General features: G+C 51.8%; 1 protein-coding gene across 10 annotated transcripts in view; it reads right to left on the bottom strand.

The window, feature by feature from the left end:
- Eipr1 (EARP complex and GARP complex interacting protein 1) overlaps window positions 1-16,539 on the bottom strand; it is a 112,221-nt gene that overhangs the window by 66,645 nt on the left and 29,037 nt on the right. The window contains exon 1 of one of the 10 annotated variants that reach the window (XM_078029738.1): window positions 7,658-7,795. The exons of the other annotated variants lie outside the window; for them this stretch is intronic. Coding sequence (XP_077885864.1) covers window positions 7,658-7,757 — 100 coding nt within the window. The 5' untranslated portion in view covers window positions 7,758-7,795. Of the gene's footprint in view, window positions 1-7,657; window positions 7,796-16,539 lie in introns of those variants that run through there. 10 annotated transcript variants of the gene reach the window in all.

The raw sequence follows: 16,539 nt of genomic DNA, 5'->3' as shown, positions 1-16,539 counted from the left end.
CTGGCCAAACCAGTCATCTGCCCACCCACCTACCACCAAGGACACTGAGGCAGGGCCAGAGGTTAGCGAGCAGTGCCAAGTAAAAACAGTGGCGAGCTCTGGAAGTAGTGCAGAGGCCCAGGGACACTGTGACCCCCAGGCTGCCAGGGGGGTGGCTGACAGACCCTACAGGTGGAGCTGGGGCAGGGGTCAGAGAATACACAAGAGCGGACATGAAATCCCAACCAGTGTCCAGACTGCAGACAGTGGTGCTCTCAGGAAAAAGGGAAGTGAAACTGGCATCCACCAAATTTCTACCAGCGAAACACATCTCACCTCAGTGCACTCCTCTCTCCCAGGAGATGGATACCATGGTCACTCCACACCAAGTGCAGGCAGACACTAGGCTCCAGGAGGCCCACTTCTTGGGACACAGGGCCACCAAAATGGAGCCAGATTTGAGCTCAGGTCTGTCTGTCCTCCTCTCGTCACCCTGCCTTCCTGCTTGTGGCAGAGAAGGGCATACGGTCGGGAATGGGAATCTTCCAGTGGCAGAGTCAAAAAACAAAAGAGGGGGAAAGCCAAGGACCCCGTAGGGATCCCACAGGAGGATGCCTCAAGACCCTGCAATTCTCCCCAAGAAATCAGCCCCAAAGAAAAAGGTGAGATGAGAACAAAAGATGTGTATGCACAGAATTCAGCACAGCACTATTTATAAGAGAAAAACACTGAAAGCAAACATCCACCAGGGGAGAACCGGTCACAGCGCAGGGATACATCACACCGCCAAGCAGGCCTTGGGAAGGGAATTTCACCCCTCCACCTTGGAGCAAGCCAGCTGGCCCTCCCAGGACTGCAAGTCTGTGGCCTTTGCTGCCCCCAGCATCTTGTTGTCTCCACACAAGCTAGAGACCTGGCCCAGAGAGAAGGGGCTGGGGATGCAGGGAAGGTAGGGCAGGCTGCAGGCACCCTAGGGCGGAAGCCCCTCTGGAATCTGGGTCAGCCCAAGCCCCCAACACAACAGCTGCCGGACTGCTGACCCTCAGAACCATAAGCATCAAGCATCATATAAGGTTGTCCTACTAAAAAAAGTCAACCTTATCTACAAGTCAGTTTTAAAATTGTAAAGCAATCTTACAACTGCTCTCACACAGACCTGTGTGGCAGGCACACACACAGTGCTTGTGTGAAGTGTGTCTCCATGACTGGCTTCCATTAATCTCCAGCTGTCACAGACTGAACTTTGGAAAGCCCCAGGGGAGGGCACAAAAGAGGCAGGACAGAGAACTAAGCAGGAAGGGCTGTCCTGCCAGGCACAGACGGACAACGAGGGAAGATGGAGGAGTGAGGCACCCCATGTCCATAAAGCGGGAACACAGAGTCTGGGGCTTCCAGCCTGCATCCACTGAGGGCATCTGTTTTCACCTTGGAAATGACGAGGCCTCTCTGAGCATCTGAAAGAGGCAGAGTGCTCTGGGGGACAAGGTATCTCATAATCAGCGTGCCTCAGAACAGCCAAGGCAGCGACTGGCATACACTAGCACACACAAAGTGGCCACATGGAACCAAGCCTGTCCTCCTAGGAGCCCCATGGGGCTGGACCATCAAGATCATGTGCACACAAGGAACCCAGAAGTGCTAGGGCCAAGGGGCGGTCCTAGGGCACCCAATACTGAGCCACTGCTGGAGGCCAAAATGACCTCAGTCAAGGCCATCCCCACAGGTTCCACCTCCTGCAGGCTGGGCTGCAGCAGTGCAGAGGGCCTGCGTTTGAAGCTGCAGAGTAAGGCAGCTGCATAAGGGCAGGGCTCTTGCTAACTCCATTTCCCTGACGTTGAGAGACGCGCTGGGTAGGCAGAACAGATGCCACAGTGCTCACTGAATGAGTGAAGGAGGCGCACTCTGCAGGGAAGGCCAACCTCAGCCACTCTGTGCTTTCCTAGGAGGAAAACAAAGAGATGCCCCCCAGGGGCTGGAAGAGCGTCCTTCCCTCCCTGAGAATGTGTTTAGCCCCTGCACCCTCCCTTATGCTCCCCTCATCTTCTGTATCCTCAGGACTCCAGGAGAGACCCAGCATGCAGTGAGCATTGTGGTAAAGGAGCTTAAGCTGGGGCTCCCACTGTGAGGTCCCTTTTCTCTTGGCCTGCTTGCCTGATGTGGATCAGAGACTGATGGGGCAGGCACCGAGGGTGACAGCGGCAGCAAGAGAGGGAGCCGCCCAGGACCTTGGAATACCTCTAGCATTCCTGTCCTCAGCTCCCAGCTGGAAGAGGACGCATGCTTTTTCAAACATGGCCACCCTGCCACCTAGCTTCTGCAGTCCTCCAGAACCCACATCTCTGCCACACCTCAAGATGAAGGGTGCAGACACTGGCTCTGAGTGCATTGGGAAGACCCTTGAGCAGCCTGAGAAACTGACATTAAAACCATCCGAGTCCTCTGAAAGTTACCGCAGGATGGACGACAATGGGAAAAGGACTTCCCCCATCCAACCTGTCGGGTGCCTGTCCCTGCTTCTCTGTCTGGTGGTATCAGGTAGCAGATAGTTACTAAGGTTGTAGAAATGAGATAGTAAGAAGCATTTCCAATGACAGAGCTAGGCTTACTGTGGTCCCTGAAAGATGCAGAATGAATTTGTTGCTAGGCAACAGCTCAGCTACCCTGGCAGGTGCCTCAGGTACCTGCTCTGTGAAGCATTAGCCCATGTCAGAGGGTGGCAGCCACCTGACTTGAGTCCAGATGTGCAGATCCCAAGGGACAGATGACCTATGGCTGTCTCAGAGTAAACTTCCCCCAGAAGTACAGCCAGACTGCAGCACGGGAAAGCACACATTAGTTTCAGGGTGCTGACCTCTGAAAATAAATGCTTCTTACTCAAAAGCCAGATGGGGGTATGCATTTACACAAAGTGGGGAGGGGGGACGTCTCTTTAAATGAGATGCAGATGATGGGTCAGCCAGGAACAGGGCCCCAGCGTGTGCTGGCACCCAGTCCTCCAGCATAGCTCCTTCCCAACAGCCACCGCGTGCCTCTCAAGGACATGGCTGTGGGGTGTGCGCCACACTGCTCTCTGCATCGATGCTCTCTCCAAGTGCCTTTACACCTGTCACCTCCTCTGATAAAATGCAATCCTTCCACCCATGGTTCTGATCATCGCTCAGCTTTCTAGGGTACTCACTACCACTGTGCCCTCTCCCGGCAACAGGACTGCTCTGCGACCACATCTCACTGGCTTCAGGGGTGAGAGGAGATGGGGGAACTCTCTTTTCACATTAACTGAAAACCTCTCTGCTGCTCTCTCCCTGACCTCTCAGTATCCAGGTTCTTTCTCAGCCATTCTGCTGTCCTACCTGGTTGTCTGGGGAATTGTAGTTTTCAAACAAAGAATGCCAAGCTGGGCGTGTCCTCTCAGAGGCTGCAGCACCTTTAACCCCTCTCCAGCAGGAAGGCCCCATGAAGCCACAGGAACCCGGCCAACCCTCGACCCTCACCTCACTGAACCCTGGGCCCCATTTGACCCAGATCCCCCACCCCTGCTTCTGCTCTGGGATCTCTGGGTCCCCATTTCTGCGTCACCTCGATTTCTCCCAGCTTGTAAACTCATGAACACTGGCATGCCAGGACTAACCCATGACCCCTTCTCTCTGTGCACGTAATCCCCAAGGGGAATCCCACAGCTTTGAGTCCACGTAGCTGCCAACAAGGCCCCTCCTGGCATCCCTAGCACTCACCCCCTGCACCTCAGGGACCGCCTGCCTGACCAGATGTGCAGGGCACAAGCCTCGCTCACCGAGTCCTTCTCAGGCTTCACAACTGCTCGCCCAGACAGCAAGGTCTTGGCCTCGCCTTGGCTCCCAACTTCTCTCCACTGGGTATTTAAATATACCCTGAGCTGTGCACTTTACTCTGCCTCTATGCTGCAACCTGGTTCAAGCTGCCCTCGTGGCTCAGAGGGTAACCAAACATCTCCTGGTAGTCCTTGACAGCTCTACCCTGCTGGGTCAGTGTCCCTTCTGCCTGTTTTCTCCCTTCCCTGCCCTTCATGACATGTGGCACACTTTACTGTTTGCATGGTCTGGCCCCATCACCAGAGGCAGGGTGCAGGCCCAGGCTCGCAGGTGTCGCTGCATGTCCAGTGCAAACAAGTGGCTGATCTTCCTCACCAGAATGCAGCCCTCGCTGGCTCAAGGCCACAGCCCAGGTCTGCACAATATGACACACTGCACAAAGTGCACAGACGAGGCAAGAAATACAAAATACGTTTTGAGAGGCACGAACTGGTGACTCTTTCACCAAGATGCTACTATACCACTGCAACATGACAGGGCTGGCAGAATTGGAACTGGGGAGTAGAATGTTCCTAGGAACACAAGCCATTCAAGAGAGGTCTTTATCCCTAAGACTTGGAAACAGCAGAGTGTGGCCTGCAGGCCTTTAGGGCTGTCCCTAAAGGACACAGGGTCCAACCCAGTCCTTCAACTGCTCTGACTGTTTGAGTATTTCACCGAATCCAAGTGTGTCACAGCTCTCCAAGGAGGGCCAGGGATGGAGAGATGGGCACTCTGCCTCCTAGCTGCAGGACAGGCAAGGCTGACCTCACAGAAGGACTAGGGAGGTGTGCTGTGACAGGGAGAGGCCCAGAGACAGAACATTCCTAATCGACAAGCACTGGCACATCAGGTTGTACATGTCAACAGCGCAGCTCATGTCCCTGTCACAGCCTGAACTGAGCAAGAGCACCAGGACACCTGCACCCTCTCCCAGGCTGCAGTCCAGGAAGACGCCAGGAGAGGCTGTCGGTGCTCCAGAGCCAGTCCTCAGTTTTCTGATCAGGTGTAAATTCAGTGTCTGCTCCCGGTCCTAAGAGACCTTCTACCTGAAGCAGTGATGAGGACATGTGGTGGATACAAAGGCCAGGGTCCACCTAAGGAGCATAGCTCAGATGCAGGCACCAGCACCCACTGGGTGGGCACCCCCAGAGGACAGGGTAAGTCCTCACAGTACAGTGGTGGTCACACCCAGCATTAATTACTATGCACGCACTTGAGAGGTCAAGAATTCAATATTTTTTTTGTGATCAGGACTCACATCAATGCAAAATGGGAAGCCGTCTTATGTGAAAAGTACAGTTCATCACACACCTGAATGCCTTCCCCAGGTCAGGGTGCAGAATGCTGAATGCTTACATCACATAACCATCTTCCTTTCAGCAGGTATCTAGGGGAAAGGGCTACCTGCTAAACGCATGATGATGTAGATCAAATTTTATTAGAGTAAATAAGATAACATCTTAAGGGTGGGGGATCTGGGTCAAAATATGACCTATTTAAATAAAATGCATTCTCCTAAAACTATGGTTTTTAAAAAATTACCAGAATTCAATTCTGCATCCAGTCATCTCAAGCAGATAACATTCAGAATGTATATGGGTTGTCATGACACGGAACTATGGATAAGGAATGCCCAGATCCTTTTCATATGTTCTCTTCATACTCTGAACAACAGATCTGGAGATTATCCTCTGGTAGCAGAGTATCATCATTTCACAAAGAGTGAAGCCAAAATCCTTAAATATTAACCACACTGCCATTTCCTGATCTTCCTGGAGAGAATACCACTGGCTATCCCAGGGTAGGTCGGGACCCTCCCCACCCAGAGCCTGTCTGCTCCCTGCACTACCCACCAGGGCTCTGGATGCCATGGGGGCTTCCCTGCTAGGCCAGCAGCCGCACACTGTCCTCCTGCCCACTCTGCCCACTGAAGGAGGTCGTAGGCCCAGAGTTTCCACTTCTGACTGCCTGCTAAAATCACTTTGGGAAGGTTTAAGCCAACACCTAAGGCTCAGCAAGGGAGCATTCCAGTAGAATGTTCACAGAGAATTTCAAAGGTCCGTGGGTGACTCTAGTGTAGGCAGCTGAGAACCAGCAGCCTACCATGTGCTGACCATTAACGTCCATCTGCTGATGGTCTGTCATCTCCCAGTGCACTTCACAGAAAGACCATGTGCTTTCCAGCTCTCCGCTCCTGTGCTGACCAAGCTGCTGTGGACAGCAGCCAGGCTTTGCCACAGGTGCTTCACAGTAAACCCAGGCAGGCCTGGTCACTCTCTCTACACACAATAATTCTAAGCCTCAGAACTTCTAAGAAACATCCCCAGGCTACTCAGCCAAGTCAGCGGTGGCATCCAGATCCAGGGCACCCGACCCCAACTCCTGTCCTTCTCCGGTTCACAAGCCCAAGAAGCCCTCAGCTCCACCACAGCAGCCTTCGCCAAAAAGTGGCCAGAAGCACAAGAAAGACTACGGTTCTTCCAGTGGGTCCACCTGCTGCTGAAAACACCAAGGCGTGAGACACAGCAAAAGTCCTTCCAAAGACACTAAACCAACCTCACTGGCTAGATCCAGAAAACACTGGCTTCAATAGGAAGATACTCTCCACACACAAGCCAAGCCAACTCCACACAACGCTTCAAACCTTGTCAAGGCACAGGCTGAGCCAAGCTACCTCCGCGCCCTGCCGCCCTCTTCCCGCATCCTCTGCCTCCTTTTATTCTTCCGAAGGATATCATGCCGCAAAGCTGCGGGCGAGGGTAGAGGAGCCCATAATCTGCTGGGGGACTATGGCTTAACTCAATGACATCCTAGCACTTCTGGAGCCACCACCTGAGTGCCTCACGTGTTCTAACAGGATCCCCAGATGGTTCAGTGGCTCAGTTAAGGACATTGCAGGTCAGAAGGTGCTGACGAAGGACAGGATGAATGTCCTGAAGTTGAAACGTGCCGGAGGAAGAGGGCCCTGTCTAGGTCAGAAAAGCCTCATGGCAAGCCTGCGTGGCCACAGTAGGCCACCAACCCCCAACCGGGTCCTGACATCAGAGGCCAGTTTAGCCTACGAGAACACCACACTGAAAGCTTGCTTCAGAGCCGGTGAAAAGCCGCACCGGACCCGTGGCCACACCCTCCTCCACCCACTAACCAGGAACTCCAGTCCAACAGGGGTGGGAAGCCAGGGCATTGGCAGTTCATAAACTCTCAGTGTGCCCGAGGGAAGACCCAGCCACATAACGGAGGTAGCTCTTGTGATTTTAAGGGAAAGACTAAGTCATCTGCAGCTGGATCCCAGCAAGGGACTCCACCCTACCTTGTACCATTTAGATCTCAAGGCCACACAGACTGCTCAGTAAGAAAGATGCTTCCTCCATGAATTCAGCTAACAGAAGAGTGGCTCCTGGACAATACCGATTCTAAGCAACTGGAAGACTCATTAACCCTAATAATTTTTCAATAATATCCAAGACATGATGTTTTCACTCAAAATTTTTTTAAAGAAAACTTAAATATAATACTTAACAGATATTTTAAAGGTACAAAAGCTGATGAATTTTATTATATTACTGATGTTTTTCATCACACAGGGGGAGCATATAATCATGCAATAGCTCTCAGGAGACCTGGCTCTGGCCTGTGCTGTGGAACCGACCTTCACACACACTGTGCATCCATGGGATCTGTCCTTTCTACACACACAGTGTCCATCCCTCCCTGCAACCCTTCCCTTTCTCCTGGGCAGTAGTCTAGGACCAAGCCTCTCAGACTCTCCTACTCTGGGTCCAGGGGGGTTCCAATTCGGGAGCTAACCTTGACCTACACAAACTGAAGTCCACCTGCTTCCCCGGTACCTTGCTGGCTGGCATGTCTCGGTAAGGCAAGTCCTCTGCTTGTCCTGAGCTCCTGGGTAGCAGGGTTCAGTGGGTCCTCATCATCCTTCCTGGCCCCCATCTGGGTAACAAGGCACACGGTCGGAGCTCAATGTGCACCCGGAGCTAACAGAAAGCACTGCAGGAAAAAGCACTTGGTGGAGAAAGCAGCTCAGGAACTTGATTTCTGACGGAAAGGGAAAGACCGATGTGGGAGGTGGGGTAGGAGCGGACACAGAAAGCCAAAGGTTAGACTGTGGACCCTTAACCACTGGGTGGCATCAGATCATCCAGCCACACCTTCCTCATCCACTGAGGGAAGATACCTCTGCTCACACCACACACTTACTTTGAAATAAGATGTTAAAACAGAGCTCAGTAAACAGCAGGTATTTAATAAACAGTAGTGAACATGCACCCAAAAATGAGATGAAGGTGAAGTCCCTTCTGCACTGAGGACCTAGGGTTCTGTGAAGAGGTGGGTTTGGGGAGGTGCAGTGTGAGTTACTGGGTTGACCTCCCACCCAACCTGGTGCACATAGGAGAGCAGGCTCTTGCTCATCCAAGGGGCCAAAAGCAAATATTTACGGCTTCTGGGCCACATAGTCTCTATTATAGCTACTCAGTTCTCACTGTGGAACAAAAGCAGCAGTATACAAAGAAGTGTGTCTGTGTGCCAATTAAACTTTATTCACAAGACCAGGAGGTGGGCCAAGGTTAGGCTGTGGTTTGCTGGCCAGTCCAACATCACACATGACATGCTTTGTTTTTTGTTTTTCAAGTAGACCCAGGGCAAACTCTTCATTCGTTTACTCATTTGTCCTCTGCCTCCTGAGTTGTGCTACTGTGTGCCAGGCACTCTGGTCAGCAGTGAAGAATCAGGACTGGAAAATGCCCTGGGTCCTTTGCACCATCCCTGTGTTCCCTCCCCCCAACAGGCACCTGCAGCACAGGGAGGCCACAGGGGCTCTACTCTCGGCCACCAAATATTCTGGGATTGCATATATTGGGGTTCCTTGAAAAAAAATAGGCTCTGAGGCTTTAAAAGAAAGGTTTGAAAACCACTGGTCTACACAACATTTTACCATTCTCTTATATAGCCAAGTGGTGTGTGGCAGAACCCAGAATCTTGCTAATACCAGGTTAATCTTGCTAATATCAGAATGCATTGGCTTTTTGCCCTGGATCTAGCAGATCACTGTGTCTTGGGAAAGGATGAAATTACTCTGCAAGAATGTATCTCTCTCAAGGGCTCCTGATATAACCACTGTCCTACTATCTTAACGGTTCTTGTGAACTGGACTCTTCCTTGGCTGGGTATCCTGGGGCCACAACAGGCAAATTCCAGTGTCCTCTCCCCATGAAGTTTTGTGCAGCTCCTGATCTGCTACCTTGAGAAGCACCACCTGCTCTGCGCCATCACATGCCACAGCCAGAGGCTGTGTCCTCTGGAACTCAGGCTCTCCCTGAGGGTGAAAGAACCCCCACTCCACCCAACCTCTTATGGTAGAGTCATTTTAAAATGTCACAGTTCCAAACTCCGACTTGGTCTGTTTAAAAGAGTGCTTTCCCCACAGGACACATGTATTTTCTCTGAGCACCTTGATGGTAGTGAGAGAAGAATGCTGGCGAATTTCACCACAGCTTCCTACCTCTCAGCTCCCAGCTGCACCTTGCCCTTCAAGTTGGTGTCTCAGCATCTGCACACACCAGTTGTAACTCTAGTCCTGGGTGTTTCCATAACTGCTTCCCAAAACTCCCACACAGGGGTCAAAAGCCAGGCCTGGATGCCACCCATGTCCTTGGAACTACTGCTTCCCAAACAGAGCCTCTGTGTTGGTTTTTAACTGCTTCCCACAGATCAAGTCCCTGAACTTCCACGCTGAACACCTACGGAAGGCCTTTCTTGCCAATGTCAGTTTCTATGAAAAAAGAATCAAGAAACAAAAGCAAGAATCAGGAAGCATGCAGGGTCCGTTTCTTCCAGGGAGAAAGTCCTGCCATGGCCCATCTGTGCCTGCAGAGAAGCAGCCACCAGGGCACCCTCTGGAGAAACAGATGCAGGGCACGAGGACAAGTGGGCAGGGCCTGCAGGCTGGGCCGTGCGGGTTCCCACACACTGTCTTTGGTGTGGCCCTCATTAGGAGGAATCATGTTTCTTGAGGAATGCTCAAGTTTTTGAAATAGTATGAAATCTGGAGTCCAGCCTGATTGGTTAGGACAAAACTGTCAGGAGTCAAACTGTTGGATAAAATTATGAGAAACGTTTTCTCAGATGGCATGGAGCCGACAGCAGTTCCACACTGCCTTGGAAAGGCAGTCTCCTGGGACAAGCAGAGGTCAGTGGAACTTGGGTGTGGCAGTGCCAGGTGTCTGTGTAGGATAATACAGGGGCCTTCTCTTTCAGGCACCCTCTGGGACCAGTGGTTCAGTTCCAAGTGAGAGGTGACACCTGTACCCTTCCTGGTCCCCCCTCACCTCAACAAGCATAGAGGTGGGTTAGGTGGACTCAGAAGAGGATGGCCTTGCCCATGTGCCAGCCAAGGAAGACCACGTGAATGCTACGGACTCTCCTGACCCTAGCTGCCGAGTGGGACAACACCCCTCCTCCTTCCAGCTGGGTAGGCTAAGAACCGACTCACCACTAATGACCCCAGTCCTCACAACGGGAGCTGTGTTGTCACCTGACTAAAATTCAACCCTTTTACTTTCAATTCCCAGACTCACTGAATGTAAGATGGCAGGATAAAGACCAAGTGACAAGTGTCAGAGGTGTTACTAATCTGGAATAATTCTGGAGATCTGAATGTATCATTTACATTATCTCAGGCCTTATATACAACAGGGGTTTCCCTTAGGAACACAAGGGGAAAAAAAAGAAATTTAGAGAACTCGCCCTGAGCTTCTCATGTCTTAACAAGGGTCAAGAGGCCAGGAAGTGGGGCCAAGGAGGATTTGACAGGACCACCAGGAAACCTCAAGAGGAAGGGAGGATCCCAGATGTAACCCCAGGACTTTTAAATAGGGCTCCTGAATCTATCCAGGCTGAAGCCAAAGCCCCAGAGTGGAAATGAATTCAAGAAGCCAGTGTCTAGAACATGCCCTTAGAGATCTGAGGGGTTTCCAGACCAGCCTCTCAGCACACAGCAAGAGAAACCCCTGCCCTGCTCTCCACCAGCTCTAGTGTGACTAGGGTGCCATCAGAAGAGGAAGAATCGGGGACTGGCCTTGGCAGGGATGCCTGCTGGACTTCCTGCCACTGCTGAGCAGCTCACGGCACAACCATCTCGTGTCAGACGTGAGGCAGGCTTACCAGCGCAGGGCAAAGTGAAAGTTAAAGTCTGGGAATTTTCTCCTTGGTTATTTCTGGAAGGACCTCTTTCCAAGTCACTCACAAAATCAGCTCTGGAAGATGTGCCATACGTGGTAAATGGCAGGCTGCAGAGTTCCTGGCAACCGAGAGACAACTGCTCTTCCAATTCCAGGCCCAGCACCCAGCTCTGCCAGGGTGACCCCTCAATAGAGGCCCCTGCCCCAGTGCCCCCACCCTCCCTGTGGCTCCCATCCTAGCAGCTCTGCCGGGTGACCCCTCAATAGAAGACCCTACCCCAGTGTCCCCACCCACCCTGTGGCTCCTGTCCTAGCAGCTCTGCCCGGATGACCTCTCAATAGAGGCCCCTGCCCCAGTGCCCCACCCTCCCTGTGGCTCCTATCCTAGCAGCTCTGCCGGGTGACCCCTCAATACAGGCTCCTGCCCCAGTGTCCCCACCCACCCTGTGGCTCCTGTCCTAGCAGCTCTGCCCGGATGACCTCTCAATAGAGGCCCCTGCCCCAGTGCCCCACCCTCCCTGTGGCTCCTATCCTAGCAGCTCTGCCGGGTGACCCCTCAATACAGGCTCCTGCCCCAGTGTCCCCACCCACCCTGTGGCTCCTGTCCTAGCAGCTCTGCCCGGATGACCTCTCAATAGAGGCCCCTGCCCTGGTGCCCCCACCCTCCCTGTGGCTCCCCTCCTGGCAGCTCTGCCTGGGTGACCCCTCAATAGAGACCCCTGCCCCAGTGCCCCACCCACCCTGTGGCTCCTGTCCTAGCAGCTCTGCCCGGGTGACCCCTCAATAGAGACCCCTGCCCCAGTGCCCCCACCCTCCCTGTGGCTCCCCTCCCGGCAGCTCTGCCCGGGTGACCCCTCAATAGAGGCCCCTGCCCCAGTGCCCCCACCCACCCTGTGGCTCCCCACCCAGCAGCTCTGCCCAGATGACCCCTCACTCAGAGGTACTACCTGGTGACCCGTACAATGCCTCCAGCCCCCTTCCAGAGATTAAGGGCATCCAAGTGGGTGCTGTCTTTTCTCAAGTTTACTCCCCAAATTTGGTACAAGTCTTGGCCTAGTGATTCAAAAGGCCAAGCAAATCCCTAATAGGATAAACTTGGGGAGATCCACTCCATGACACATGATAATTGAAAACACAAGACAATGGTGAGTAGTGGAAGTGCTCTGGGACCACTAACTGAAACGACAGACATCTCACCCTAAACCAGAGCCCTGAAGTAGCAGCACGATTTTCCAAATGCTGAAAGAAGTGTCAGCTGTGCCTTTGCACTTGGTGGAACATCCTCAGGAAGGAAGGCCAAGGAAGCAGAGTCAGAAGAAGGGAACAGAGCAGCCAGGACCTGCCCCAGAGGAACAGCTAGGGACCGTTTCTCTGGGGACTTCAGAAAGACGAGACCCAGGCAACAGCCAAGAGCAGAGTACACATATCTGACAGCCTTCCCCACATGAGTTCTGTGAGTCGTACCTGGTGAAAGCAGCATGGCACCACCTTGCAAGACAGAGCCAGCAGAGAGACACTTGGGACCGGAGTGACCAGAGCAGCAGGCCTCTCCTCCCCTGAAGGAGGAGCCCATCCAGGCCCGTCAGCTCACACACACACACATCAGAGCCACACTGAGAGAAACCCAGAGAGCTGTGCATGCGAAATACCACCAGGAAACCAGGATGGACATTGGCACAACGGTCTGCGCTGCAGGAAGGCAAGAAGAGTGGCAGAGCCATCAGGGCATCGAGACACAAAGACGATGCAGAGGCACTGAAGCTGGCAAATCAGCGGTTTAAATGTGAGCAGTCTACGTACACCAGTTAGGAGACGGAGGACACCCTAACCTCACCTCCAGGACTGTAGAGCATCCTGCACAGTGTGGGCTCCAAATGGCCGGTGTCTCCAGAATCAGTGGACACTGGCAGCACTGGCACTTAAGTGCAGCCACCCACTGGGACTGAATGCAGGCAGTGCCCACCCCTCTTCTGTTCTGATGACACCCTTGCTGTGTATGCACAGGGGAGTCACGCTGGAGATGCAGGAGCAAAGCCAGGAAGGACCTGGGAGACGCACCCTTGCCACGGCAGCAGATCTACAGGTCAGCAAACTGACCTCCACCCTTCAACCTGGAATATTCTGTCAAACACAGCTCCTATGGGGAAAAGAGGAGACAGTCACTGCCTTATTCAAGACCCAGTGACCAGGCACACACATGCCAACGAGCAGCTCATGGCTCCTGTGGGAGCAAGGCTATTTCACACCAGGAGCACACGACCGGCACAGTGTCCAGCTCAGAGCAGCATCCCAGTGGTTATCAAAGGCTGCTGCCAACAAGCAAGTTTGTGGTGTCTTCTCTAGAACCTGGAAGCTACAGAAGATTTCTAAAGAGCGGGAAGCAGACACTGAAGATCTAAAGAATTCCTCCTTCCTCATGGTTTGGTAGAGGGCAGAAATATAGCAGGTCCTTGAAGGCCTCTAAGAGTCTTGATGACTTAAAGAATACAAACTAGCCTGAGCTTCATAGCAAGGCTGTACACTCACATGTAACATGTAAAATCTTCAGGGCACACTGTATAGGACATGTCTCACTGGTATATGAAAATTTTTAAATTATTTTTGTCTATTAAAGTAGTACAATGATACATTTCTTTTACAATTCTTTCCCCACAAGCATCATTTTTTTTTTCAAATAAATAAATCAACCTAGTTTTCCACACATTAGAGGAAATAATCTGTAGGAAATAGATTTCTCCTGGAAACTTGACTCTGATGTTAGCTAAAAGACCCTGAAAAAATAAATTCTCCGAACCTCCGTTTTCTTCCCCCTAAAATGGGATACACGCAGATGTCTTCTTTCGAAAGATTGCCAGAAACAGCACACTGAGATAGCCTGAGCAGAGCCTGGAAAGCTGTCATTTACTGTTGACTTAGCCCTACTATGCGTATAGGTAGAAGTATCTGTCTCTATCTTAAAGTTTTAATATTTGATGGACCAGAGGAAAAATCAAAATTTTATTATCCTTGTGTTTATCAAATTAATTTGGCTTCCAAAAACACACGTAATGATTTAAAACAAACTCATTACTAACTCTGTGGTCTTTCAGCAACTATGTGCAGCTGAACTTCATGTCAACATTTACAGAAAGCTGAAGAGGGCATGGGAATCTGCAGAACGCTTGACCCAGCCTGCTGGACCATGAACAGACAAGGGTCTGTTCTAAATAGATTGTTAAGCAAGATTCTGTGTTGACTCGTCTTTCAGAAATCAGACAGAAAATTCATGCAGAAACCCCAAATTCCCAAGTTCTCCTCAGTATGTTTACTGCACATAAAAGCAATGTGGCCACTTGGGCCCGGCTCAGCAACATGGCTACACTACATGGTCAGTCACTAACCACAGCAAAAGCAACACTAACTACCTGGAACCCTGGAAGTAAAATCCTTTCACATTAAAACAGGACTTTCGGAAATTAATTATGAGCAATGTGTTGTTGTTGTTGTTGTTGTTGTTGTTTGGTGGGGAGGGGGGCAACCACAAACAAATCCCATGAAGTCAAGGACTTAAGGTGCATAGGAGATAATCAAATACGTCAAGTATGGGAGCAATCTGACATTGTCTTCAAACAGCTTCTTTCTCTTTCTTCCATTCACTTAATTCAACATACGTTGAGACTTGAGACAAGCAGGGAATTCAGCTACTAACTCCCGTTTCACTAGCACCTTCTAAAAAAGATAGGCCTGACATGGAATCTGCAGAGACACAGAGCTGGAGTCCCACACACAACATTGGGGCCATCCTTATCTGTACGAGTCCTTCAGGGACAGGGGCTTTCTGAGAGGCAGCCGCTGCATCTCAGTTGAGTGGACACGCGCTCCAATGCACAGCCTAAACCCCCAGCCTGCGGCTTCCATCGACTGAACCTATCATGTGCACACTCAAGGGCACAGAACACAGCTACCCCTCCTTCGAGAATCTGAAGATGAGGCTCATGACCCCTCCAAAGTTTCTCATATGGACCACTCTTCACATGGTGACCTGAACCACTTCAAGCCTTTCTGACCTGTCCCTGGAGTCCCCGAGCACAACATTTCTGCTGGGCTCTGAGGCACAGCGTGTCCCTCTTGCCAAGCACATCTTTGGTGGAGGCTAAGGACACACTAGTTTTCCGATGATTATGGCACAGCACTGAGTTTACTGGGTAGGTGCCATGTGCTTGCCCAGGGGGTGAGGCTTCCAAAAACTGACGCTGTCCCATCAAGTGTCCTCTGCTGCATTCCCACTCAGGGCCCCAGAAGCCTCCCTACACTGCTTTCCACCAGTCAGTGCCTGCTCACCACTTTCAGCCATGTTTCAGCTCTGTGTTGAATCTGAAATGTCTTCTCCCACTTTGCAGGTAAAGTGAATGGGACAGGAAAAACTCACAAGCCTTGGATGCTGAGGGGCTGAGAAACCACGCTGGCCCAGACACTGAGGCCAGGCCCTGGCAAAGGTAGTTGGCCCACTGTGTGCCTGTAAAACCACTCCCGTCACAGCACACAGAAGTGCCACCAGAGTGCAGCCTTCAGTTGTTAACAGGTACTGGCCACACGCTGTGCTGCTCAGGGCAGGCACAACCTGAGGTGAGCACCAGCGCCATTTTACAAGAAAGGTGGTGGGGGTGGGTGGAAAGCTGGACTCCTAAGCTCTCCAAATACTTTAAATACCAATTCTGTGAACTCAACCACTGTGCTCACATGCTCTTGGTGATTCAGTCCTCCATAGACCGTGTACCAGTCAGTGAGGATGCAGCTGAAAGTCCCCATCACCTGGCTGTGTCATGGCCATCAGCCATAATGGAGCAGCATGAGGCATTACTCACATGTGCAGTGATGGCAGGGCCACGGGCGCTGCTTGGCCGTCTGTGCAGCACAGACACACTCACATACAGGGCATGAAACTCACTGGCGAGCAGCTGTTACTGGCTTATCTGTTCACTATATTAGATCTCTATCCTATTTAGAGTGCATTCTACTTATTTAAAAAAAGTTTACAGAGGCTATGCTCTGCCAGCAACAGCCTCATCCACCTGCATTTACAGGGTCTCCTGTTTTTATCAAGAGCAAGGACCTGCCAGGTGTGGTGGCCACACGTGTAATCCCAACAACTCAGGAGACGGGCGGGAGGATTGCAAGTTTGAGGCCAGCCTGGGCTACTTGGGGAAAGCTATCCAAAAATAAAAAGGGCTGGGGTTCAGCTCAGTGGTGGAGTGGTCACCTAGCATGTGCATGGCCCTGGGTTCCCTCCCAAAGTCCTCCCATCTCTGTGTGGGCACGCTGTGACCTTCACACAGCTCCTACACGCAGTCCAGCCCTCAGGCTTGTGAGCAGAGCTGCCCCCGGTTCAATCTTCCACTTCCCGTCAAGCTCTCTGTCTTCGTTGGAGTTTACACTTCATAAGGAAGCTTTTGAATATGGTTTGTTTTCTCAGAAAGGTTACTACAGAAATAACTTTAAGTAAAGGACCACAAAGCAGATGCTGGCTGGTGGGCCAGGCTCCTCCACCCTGCCAG

Source organism: Ictidomys tridecemlineatus, chromosome 12 (assembly GCF_052094955.1).
Source record: "Ictidomys tridecemlineatus isolate mIctTri1 chromosome 12, mIctTri1.hap1, whole genome shotgun sequence".
In the NCBI taxonomy this organism is placed as follows: domain Eukaryota; kingdom Metazoa; phylum Chordata; class Mammalia; order Rodentia; family Sciuridae; genus Ictidomys; species Ictidomys tridecemlineatus.
Note: the sequence above shows the minus strand (reverse complement) of the source record. Positions and strands in the feature narration are given on the sequence as shown.